The sequence below is a fragment of the Primulina eburnea genome, chromosome 3, assembly GCF_022965805.1.
Source record: "Primulina eburnea isolate SZY01 chromosome 3, ASM2296580v1, whole genome shotgun sequence".
NCBI classification, from domain to species: domain Eukaryota; kingdom Viridiplantae; phylum Streptophyta; class Magnoliopsida; order Lamiales; family Gesneriaceae; genus Primulina; species Primulina eburnea.
Genome location: NC_133103.1, coordinates 18,071,416 through 18,083,194, shown reverse-complemented (window position 1 = coordinate 18,083,194; position 11,779 = coordinate 18,071,416). Strand labels below are relative to the sequence as shown.

Genomic DNA, 11,779 nt, shown 5'->3' with positions numbered 1-11,779 from the left:
ATTTTCAATTTCCATGCGACTTGAATTATAAAATCCAATAGCTCTAAATTTCTAATATTACCCAATTTACTTTGGAGCAAGTATCTTTAAGACGATCTTATCGATCTTTATCTGTGAGACGGTCAACTTTACCGATATTCATAATAAAAAGTAATATTTTTCATGGAAAACCTAAATAAGAGATCCGTCTCACAAAATGCAACCCGTGAGACTGTCTCACACAAATTTTGCCTATATTTGATGGTCAGTTTAGGCCAATTGATTCTTTAATTGGGTTGGATGGCATAACACCACGTTCTAAATATAGCTTTCCTTTGAAAAGTGATGAAGTTTTTAAAAATCTCTTTATGACATATGAAGAACTCGGTGCTGCATCGTTCCATCTACGAGTGCGCTTATTGCACAATACTTTTCAAGACCACTACCAACCAAACTATGTTGAAGTTTGTGAATGATGACTTTAAAAATGATGCACTCGCAGTTGATGGTGTAGAAATGGAGCAAGAGTTGTGTTGTTGGAGTGACAATAGTGTTGGTGATGAAACAAATGAGAAAAGATCAATATATACAGAGGAATTTGAAAGGGAAGGTGACGGTGATGATGACGACGACAATGATGATTCAGATTACAATTCTGATTGTGACCAATATTTGAGTAGTAGTGATGATGAAGTTGAAACCTTGAAGCCAAAATTAAGTGATAAAAAGCATGGAGATGTATTGAAAACGAGAAAAATGGAATTGTAGAATTTGAGGTTGGTCAGATTTTAAGGATGTGTGACATTTTAAGAGTGTTTTTAACAACGAGTTGAGGCAAAAACCGGTCCCTACATTATTGGAGCGTAAAAGAAGAAAAGTAATGAAGAGATTTTGTGAAAGACAACAAAAGCTATAACTTGGAACTTAATGGGTAATGTCACGTTCACTCATGATACATATGTTGAGTGATTAATCATGGTCACTCGTCCATACATCATAGCTGAATGAACGATCATCATTGATCTACTCAGTACACATGTCATGTGTTGAGTGGATAATGACACTCCTCATTTGAGTAACATAAATAAAATATGACCCGGATGTTCGTCACAATTCAATATGTCAATTCCATTTTTCCACTACAAAATATGACCCAAATTTTCCTCACAACTAATGTATACCTATCATTCATCATTCCATCCACCTTTGCCGACAATATGTTGATGGTTTATTAACAAAAGTTGCCTAATTTGAGGGAAAAATCAAAGACCAAAGTTAAAAAGAATAAAATGAGCGGATTAATCACTTCTGGGAAAAAAAAAGTTGTACCATATGCAAAGAAATTGGACACAACACGACCACATGTCCTCGCAATCCTGGGAATTTGGTAAAAAAAAATTAAATAAAAAGAAGAAAGGTGATATAATTTGTATAAATTCATATTATTTTTAGTCACTGAAATAGTTATTATTGATTTCCTTTAGAGAGTGTAAAATTAATTTTTAATAGTTGTTTAAATTTAAAATCTCTTACTGATAATTTTTTTTGCAGGTTATTGTTAAAAATTTATTGCTAAATAATCTATTATTTTCTCGTCATTTTTTGTTATTATTTGACTGGAAATGTGCAAGAATCTCATCAAAATTGAGCATGATATTAGAGTTTCAAGTTTCTGGAAATGCTTTGACAATTTTTTGTCGCAATTTGAGCTAAATAACAAATATATAATTTATTTCTATATTTTCAATTTATTTGTTTAAAATTTGTTAGATATTGCATGAATTGATATATAATCTATATGTATAATAAATATTATGTACAAATTAAAATTGTAACCAAATCATTTTTCATTTGTAAAATATAACATACAAATATGCGTAATTAAAAATAAGATCTAAATTTGTTTTTTTTTTTTTGGGAAATAAAGGGAAAATCATACATCCTATTTGTTTCAAAATTCGATATTTTTATAAAAAGTATTTTAATCATGTATGGAAATCATTAAAAAAGCTATATGTGGAGAAGAGTTTTTTTTTAAAAAAAAAAATCATAAATTTTATAAAAAAAATCTTTTGTAAACACACACTTTAAGTTCTTTTCATTATAAACTACTAAAAACATTTTTAAAATATTTATTCAAACAGAATCCATATCTAAATATGCACGCTGCCATTTAGAAAAGCTCAAGACCAATATTTTAATTTAATTATAAAAAACAATTCCAATTTGAGCATAAACCACCATGTATTAAAAAGTTAACTTAATATTATGTCTTTCATGCTCTCTTTACCTGTCACCAAAGCAGAGAGGTATGGAAACAAACAACCTACTGGTCCTGGATAAAGAAGATAACAAATGCACCCACTCTAGAAATCTGTTTGTGGCTGAACTGGACTCTAACCTAGACAGACTTTGAGAATTTGGCAGTATATACACGGGCCTTTTGGAAGGCAAGGCAGACTGCATATCATGGAAAACTATCGGCCATCTCAGGAATGGACATACATTGGGCGCTTGGGTGGCTTAAAGACTACAAGCAAGCGCAGAAATCCCTACACGTGACAACACAACCAGAGCCTCAGAACTCTGCTCTCTACTGGACGCCGCCTATGTAAAACCAGTGGAAATTGAATGTTGATGCATGTTTCAATCTTAACTCTCAATCATTCGGCATTGCAGGTATTGTTAGGGGGTCTAACGGAGAGGCCATCCTGGCTTTTGGTCGACAGATCAACCAACCACCATCAGTACTTGGGGCAGAGCTTCTAGCTATCAAATATGGAATTCTAGAACTCAAGGAACAGAATCTCACTTCGGTAACCATAGAAACTGACTCCCTTCTCTCAAAGCAAGCAATCTTTGGTGAGGAGGATTACCTAGATTACGAAGGAATATGGATTTCTGAAATCAAAGAGATGATGAAAAGCGTAGCAGTGGATAATCTTGTCCATGTTAGAAGATCGGCTAAAAAAAATTACAATATTCTGTCTTTCAAAACTTACCTCTGCTATTTTTCTTTGAGTGATTTATGTTACCGGAGAGGGTTTTTTCGTTATCATATATGATCGAACTCAAACATCTTATTAATTGAAAGCAGCCTCTCGGTTGAAAGTAGCGGATTACAGCATACTTGTTGATTCTATTGCGAGGAAGGTTAATAAAAAAAACACCGTAACTTCGCATTTTATTATAATTTTACCGTGGATGTAGTGATCTCTCGTTTAGAACACAAGTACTAGTGTGTGAAAGATGAAAGTGAGATAACAAGAAATGAATCTTATGCGTCTGAATTTGATAATGTCGTGTAAACTCTATGTTCCAATTGTTCATTAAATGTGTTAAGTGACTCACATCGACTATATTAAATCTTTGAATGTTGTATATATAAATTTAAACAATCATCCTTCGAGCTAATTTTAAATTTGAATATCTCGTCTTTAACAGATAAAAATAGATACGTGATTGCTCAAATAAAGGTTTTTGAACTGATTAATTGCTGCAAATTACAAAGTACAAAACACAGAAACTAGCACATATTTAACATCTCAAAGGTACAATACCGACATCTCAAATATGTAAATAGAGTTTTTCTTCTACTTTCATATTCCACGGTACTTGGATACACTTTTAAGTTGGAAAAGTGCAAGGAATCCGATTTAGCTTAAGGTCCTGGATTAACGATCCTTATGAGCAAAACTCAATCAAAATGCCTTGCAATATTTTATATACACATTGTTTGGGATATGGATACCTACCTATAGATCTGTATATTAAAAGAAAGATCGCTTGACCGGTGGTCGTCCGACTGCTTTCATGAGATTGGCGATTTCAAGAATCCTGGCCACTTTAGTTCCCCTCTTGGCCTCGGCGATTGCTCTCCTTTCCTCTGCTTTTCTGTGGGCTTGTGCTATGTCATTCTGCATCTTTTCCAGGGCCTTGGCTCTTTTCTCCTCTAGTTTCCTCTGTAAATTCGAAGATTTTCAAGTTCAGATAGCATCGAAGTTCAAAGTATTGGATTCTTCCTTGTCTATTTCTCTATGTGTCACGCATTTCTTTAAAGCTTGACAGAGCACAGAAGAACAATTGAGGGCCGATCCAAGAATTTGATCACTGTTTTGTATTAACATATATTCCGTAGGGAAACTTACTTATTTTACATGAAATCTGAAATTATTTCTAGAACAGATGAATCGTTACATGATCTTTAATACTTCAAGAAATATGCAAAATTAGAGACCATGACGTACAATAAACTAGCAACCCTGCATGCATTTTATAATTTTTTACACTAAAAATTTAGAAGTACCTCTTCTTTCTTCATCCAAGAAGTAGCTTTCTGAACTTGCTCCCCCTCCCAACCATTAATCACAGCATCCTCCCGCTTAAACCGGTTGTTAATCTTGGCGATCTTCGCATTTTTCCACGCACTAATCTTCGACAAAACCTCCTCTTTCTTCACACTTTGCACCGTCACCGCACCTCCACTGATACGATAACCACCATCATCCGCAGCTTCAGAAACTTCCAGCACTCTATCCCCTCCGCCTCCGGGGTTAGTACCCGGCACAATCGCCAAAGGGTTGGTCTCCTCCTCCCCAATCCTTCCCAAGTTGCCTGTTTCACTTTCCGAAGCGATGGTTGAACTTGAACCAGCCAAGACTAAAGCATTGAACTCTCTACTCATGGAGGTGAAATTAATCTCCGATGAAGCGGTGGAAGGGGCAGATGATCTATGGCTTCCGGTTTCCCATGTTTCCCGGCGTCGGGCCCCCGAGGACGGAGGTGGGGTCAAGGCGTGGATTTCTCTGATCACAGGCGATGATTCATCATCGTCAATATGAGCATCCTCTTGAGTTCTTGATATGGCTAAGGTTCGTTGATTGTTCAACATTCGAGATTGTTTTTTAGCCGTAAACGTGAGTGAGTTTGCGAGAATATAGAAGAAGAATGGAGATGGGGAGGGGAAGTGGGGAGGATTGGAAGGCAGCGGTAAAGTTGTTAGTCATTAATTAATGTCTTAATCGCATATTATTGATCAATTAATTGAGTTTAAAGGGTTGATTTGGATTGAGAAGGTCCTTAATAGCGCTTTCATTATTATTTTTTTATTTTTAATATTATTATTGATGGATATAAGACCAATTATTTGTTGGGTTAATAAAATCAATTGGGTTTATCACTATTAAGTCCAAAATATTGATTATGCTTGCAGAAGCCCGAGCCTATTAGATTTTCTTGAAAATCTATAAACAGAGGAGTTTTCGGACAATTCAAGAAGCCCAAGCCTAGTAGATTCTCTTAAAAATCTATAAATAGAAGATTTTCCGGACAATTCAAAGTATGTTCTCATTTTTATAAAATTTCTCTTGTTCTCTAAGTTTTCTTTGAACTGCTTACTTACTGTGTCTACGTCGGGAACCCTCACGACGCCCACTTGACAAGTGTTCGTGACACAAGTGACACCCCATAAATTAACTGTGTATTGTCTACGTGGATCTATTTAGCAGCCAGGTGAACTCATTTACGGGTCAAGTTGACCAGTTTACTAATCAGTCGAATCGTACATACACAATCTACGTGACTCATATATTCTAGCTGCATCAATTATGATGCCATATTTTTAAAAATATCACAATTTTTCCATTCTCGTACATTGAAAAATTCCTACACCACCATCGAGGTTAGAGATGTGGCAAGAGAAACAAATGTTAGACCATGACCTTGTCCAGAATTTGTCTAACTAAGAATATGTCGATTTTTATCTTTGAGATTTTGATTTCAAGTACGAGGAGAAACAAAAACAAAAAACTCATTTATAAGAATGATGATAATATGTCGTGACTATTAGTGTATGAGAAAACATGTGGAGTGAGATCGTCTCACAGATCATAATCTGTGAGACGGGTCAATCCTACTCATATTCACAATAAAAAGTAATACTCTTAGCATAAAAAGTAATAATTTTTCATGAGTGATCCAAATAAAAGATCCGTCTCACAAATACGACCCGTGAGATCGTCTAACACAAATTTTTACCAAATATATATGTCTCAAAATGAACACATTTATAAGAGAATGTCTCATAGAAAACCCGAGATCTATATAACTCTCATTGTTGGTATAACTTTCATTATCCAGAACAAGTTTAAGGATTTCAATGATTTCGCACCCAAATTAAGGTATTCGATGTACAAAATTTGAATAATACCTCGTTCAACTCGTTTCTAATGACATATTGAAGCTGGTCAAGCAAAGGGCACAAAATTAAAAAAAAAATCCAGTTGTTTTGCGGGCATTGGACGAATATTCAATTGTCGACTCGGAGATTTTTATCTGCAAGAGCCAATATAATTTAGCACTGAATAAAAAAAAAACACGTGGCTATTCCGAATCCCTTTCCATAAAGAAACGTGTCCCAAGATCAATGGCGTGAATGGGTTAGCAAAATCGATGGAGGCCACGTTAGTACGAAGAAGCTAGTATGATTACAACAGATGGGGTTTTGATTAACGCACACGTCTTATTAATAGATAATGAAATATTATTTATGAGCCACTATTAAATTTTTGGTATGGTAGTGGACATTTACGAATATTAAAAACAAATGTCTTTTTCTTTTGTTGATGTAATGGAAGTGTAAATGCTACGTAGAAGGTGCTTCCGGATGGATTCGGAAATAGGGTTTTTTTTAAAAATAATATATTTTTAAAATTTATTTACTAAAATATAACAAATTTTAAAACTTTACAAAACTATAATAATCTGGAGTTTGCTGTCCCGGATTCTGAATCCGGGACAGAGAGGCACGGAATCTCAGAATCCGTGCCAAGCCCGTGTTTTTCCTTTAAAAAAAATTAAAAGAGAAAATAGCGACGGTTTTATCAAAACCCGTCGCTATCAGCGACGGTTAAAGAATCCGTCGCTATTTGCGACAGTTTAAAGAAAAATGTTGCTATTGGCGACAGTTAAACCAAAACCGTCGCTAATAACCTTTAATTCTCTATTTTATATTGTTTGTTCAGAATATATTCTTTCCTTACATTTTTCAGAATATTAAGATGTAATAATATTTTTTTTGTTTAATATATTTTATATTATTTGTTAATTATACCAGTTTTAAGTTTTAAGTAATACAATAGTTATAATATTAATTGTATTATTAGAATTGTAATACTGTAATTTAGAATTTTGGGAATAATAATACTTATACTTAATTTAATTAAAATAATTATAATCACATAAATATAATAATGTAATACTGTGAATTATAATCACGTAAATATAATCATGTAATACTGTGCATTATAATCACGTAAATATATTTTTTTTTTGAAAGGAAAGCTCATAAATTTATTGCATCAAATCATTTGTTACAAGCTGAACCAACCACAAAGAAAAATCTCACAATGTTAAAAAAAGTTACCGCAACTTCTACATTCCAAAACAATTAAGATTCTCAAACAATAATAAATTTTTTGATTCACTCGACTGAATTTTTTTGGAGAAATAATGTTATTTTATTATTGTTTGGGAATTAATTCCTAAAATTTTAAAAAAATTAAAAAATGTTATTTCTTAAACAATAAAATTAACGTTATTTTAAATATTATTATAAAAAATAATATGTGAAAATTAAAAAAATTAAAATATATTTAATTTTTTAAAAATAAAATAACGTTATTTCACATATAAATTTATTCCAAAACATTAATTTAATAAATTTTAAAAAAAAAATAACGTTATTTTTTAAAATTTACTCGTATTAAATAACCTGTCAAAGTTAAGCTTAATTAAAAAAACAAAAATTATAAAACAACATTAATTCAATAAAAATAAAATAATTTCATACCTGATAATTTTTGATAAAAATAAGCTTATTAACACAACGTCCGATCGAGACGAATTTTTATTAATAGAAATTGTCGCCGCAAAAAACGTAACAAAAATTGAGTGAATCTAGAGAAGAAGAAAAACAAAGAAAACTTGCGCTGAGAAAATTTGTTCGAATCATTACGTCTTTCGGTGCAATTTAAATTGAAAAGAGGAGTTAGGGAATTAAAGGGTATAGAGTGTCACGGATTATTAGCGACGGTTTTGGTTTAACTGTCGCCAATAGCAACGGTTTTCTTTAAACCGTCGCAAATAGCGACGGATTTGGTAACAGTCGCTGATAGCGACGGTATTTGATAAAACCGTCGCTATGTTATCTTTTATTTTTTTAGAAAAAAACACGGACTTGGCACGGATTCTCCCTCTGTCCCGGATTTTGAATCCGGGACAGCAAACTCCAGATTATTATAGTTTTGTAAAGTTTTAAAATTTGTTATATTTTAGTAAATAAGTTTTAAAAATATATTATTTTTAAAAAAAACCCTCGGAAATATGTCAAAACAGGTACTTGATATGGCGAGTGAGTGGGTCGACTTTCAACTGTCATCGGACAGGATGGGGTGGGTTAATCGACAATTTTATTAGTAATTTGGCGGGTTGAGACGGGTCGGTCCGACCGCAAGCCACCATTGATATTAATAAGTAGGCTCGTCAAAATTTCTATTAGTTCACACACTCAATAAGAACACAATGCAACTGGGAATCAAATAATTAGAGATGTGGATATTGTTAGCTAAGATCGAGAAGATCGGATCACAAAAATTAATTTCTTGTAATTTCAATCATCTTATATTCACATGATCGATTGTTCTACGTGTTTAACACGAATTAATTTAATTAAAAAACAGAAAATAGAGATTACCTTTGAAGCGTGTTTCCGATCTTTCTCTGCACTAGATCTACGCTCCAAACCTCCAAGCCTTCTCCGGTGTTCTCTCAAACTCTTAACGTAGGATTGTGTGTGGTCACAAGTTACAATATCACATATATATAAAATATATTTGTGATATCTTGTAACAAAAGATAATGACGATATCTTTTAAAATATAAATTTAAATGGACAGAATATATTATTCCATATCTAGAAGATTTGATGATAAACTTCCATGTAATATTCTGTCCGGATAAATTTATTCCACATATACCATAAATTATAACTCATATAATTTATCCGAGTTTATATTAGAGCCACCAGAGGGACCTGGTCGGATTCAATTAAATTAAGCTCCAATAAATTAATTCGATCCAATTAACTCATGATTAATCAAAATAATTTATTAATCTTATTCTACTCCACTAGAAGAACTTGTGAGTTTATGATCATACCTATTGACTAGGTGACAGATTCCATATTACGAACATATGTTCTTTGTTATTTCACTTTGGTTCCCAAAACATCGAGATATTGACCAATAGTTTGGTCTTACTCATTGATGTATCAAAGAACTTCAAGTTAGTAATCAAAGTTTATTGTCCGCTCATGATTAAGGTGTTATGTACGACATTCCAGTGATTTTGAATTAGTATGGTCAAATCAAATTCAAATATCACGTGGTCCAGTACAATACAACAAAATGTATCCCTAATTTTATTACCAAACCAAAGATAGGTTTCAATAAAATTGAGATGATCTTATCAAAATAATTTGTCCTTATTTATTTACCGATCGTTGACAATAAAACTTTGGATTGAATTACAAATTGAATCTTTCTGTGTTTAACGACTTAAATACTAAATTTATAATAACACAACAATCCAATGGACATATGCATTGCTCAAAATAAATTTATTTAAACAAATAAACATTATTCTAATTTCAAATGTCATCAACATATAACAAAAGTACTCAATGAGCATCATACTATCGAACATTATTTAATCATCCCACTTGCCCTAGAGTAAATGAGTCATGTCTAGTACACTCATATTTTGAATATGTTCCTCAAAATCTCTAGCAGGTGAGCTTTTGGTGAAAGGATCAGCAAGATTTTCAGCATATGCTATCTTACACACTGTCACGTCTCCTCGTTGAACAATATCCCTCACTAGGTGATATTTTCGTTCAATGTGTTTTCCACGCTGATGGTTTCTTGGTTCTTTTTCATTTGCCACTGCACCACTGTTATCACAATATAAAGTAATGACAATTGATGCAGCAGGAACAACCTCAAGGCTTAGCAAAAACGTTTTTCAGCCAAACGGATTCTTTTGCTGCTTCACAAGCCGCTACATACTCCGCTTCCATTGTGGAATCAGCAATACATGATTGCTTGATATTCCTCCAAACAACGGCACCATCACCCAATGTGAACATAGATCCTGATGTGGATTTACGAGAATCTCTATCAGCTTGAAAATCAGAATCAGTATAACCCACATGTGCCAAATCTGAAGCCGAATAAACCAACATATACCCTCTAGTTCTGCGAAGATACTTGAGAATATGCTTTACAGCAATCCAGTGCTCTGGTCCTGGGTTTGACTGATATCTACTAACAATTCCAACAGCATAACAAATATCTGGTCGAGTGCATAGCATAGCATACATAAGACTTCCTACAGCCAAAGCATAAGGAACTCTTTCATGTATTCCACTTCACTTGGATTCTTGAGATTGTGGTCCTTTGACAAGTGAATTCCATGTCTAAAATGTGTTTTACTTTTCTTGGAATTTCGCAATGCATACCTCACCAATATTTTATCAATATATGAAGATTGAGATAAAGCAATCCGTTTGTTCTTCCTATCCCGAAGGATTTGGATACCTAGAACATAACTTGCTTCTCCCAAGTCTTTCATGTCAAACTGTTGAGACAACCAATTTTTAGCAGATGTCATCACCCCTACATTATTCACAATAAGTAGGATTTCATCCACATATAGCACAAGAAAAATCATCTTGTCATCCAAAATTTTCTTATAGACACAAGGCTCATCAAGATTTTGATCGAAACCATAATCTTTCACAGATTGATCAAATAAGATGTTCCAAGACCTCGACGCCTGCTTAAGTCCATAAATAGACCTTTTCAATTTGCATATTTTATGCTCTTGACCGTTGTGAATAAAACCGTCTAGTTGTACCATATAAATGGTTTCGTCAAGATTTCCATTAAGAAATGTTGTCTTGACATCCATTTGCCACACCTCATAATCAAAATGAGCTGCAATGGATAAGAGGATCCGAATAGACTTTATCATAGCCACATGTGAGAAAGTTTCATCGTAATCGATTCCTTCTCTTTGGCTAAAACCTTTGGCTACCAATCTAGCCTTAAATGTTTCCATTTTTCCGTCTATTCCTCTCTTCCTCTTGTAAATCCACTTACACCCTATAGGTTTCAACCCTTCAAGAATGTCTACAAGAACCCAGACGGAGTTAGTGTACATGGATCTCATTTCTGATTCCATGGCACTCCTCCATTGGTCAGCATCAACATCCTCCATAGCTTCTTTGTACATGATGGGATCCTCCTCTTGTTCAATGGGAACCGCATCAAACGATTCTCCATAGAACAAGTATCTAGAAGGTTGTCGAATGACCCTCCCACTACGTCTAAGTTGTGGAGGTTCTTGGTTGATTTGAATTGATTGTCATTGTCTTAAGTTCTCTTCTTGATCATTTCCTTCATTCTCCATTTGGATATGATGGGGTGACCGATCATTGGAACCAATGTCTTCTACCACTTCATTTGTTTGGAAACCAGTGGTTAATGGTGGTAGAAATGTGAATTCAAACTGAGTAGGTTCAGTGCGGATCTCTGGAGTAGATGATTTATCAATCTCTTCCAAAAGAACCTTACTCTTTGATTCACTCTCTTCTATGTGCTTATCCTCTAAGAAGGTTGTATTTGTACTTACAAATACCTTCTTGTCTTGAGGACTATAGAAGTAATATCCTCTTGTTCCC

At 33.7% G+C, this 11,779-nt stretch overlaps 1 protein-coding gene across 2 annotated transcripts; it reads right to left on the bottom strand.

Annotated features, from left to right (window-relative positions):
* Nucleotides 1-3,441: 3,441 nt before the first annotated feature.
* Nucleotides 3,442-4,990, bottom strand: LOC140827149 (remorin 4.2-like). 2 transcript variants are annotated; one of them, XM_073189763.1, is made up of 3 exons: nt 4,286-4,990; nt 3,735-3,941; nt 3,442-3,648 (listed from the first exon to the last, which is right to left on the bottom strand). In XM_073189763.1, exons 1-2 carry the CDS (start codon nt 4,868-4,870, stop codon nt 3,750-3,752), a joined length of 777 nt encoding a protein of 258 aa, XP_073045864.1. In that variant the 5' UTR covers nt 4,871-4,990; the 3' UTR covers nt 3,442-3,648; nt 3,735-3,749. The 2 variants fall into 2 exon arrangements, with proteins under 2 accessions (XP_073045864.1, XP_073045863.1); XM_073189762.1 differs by having other exon boundaries at nt 3,442-3,941; nt 4,286-4,989.
* Nucleotides 4,991-11,779: the final 6,789 nt, after the last annotated feature.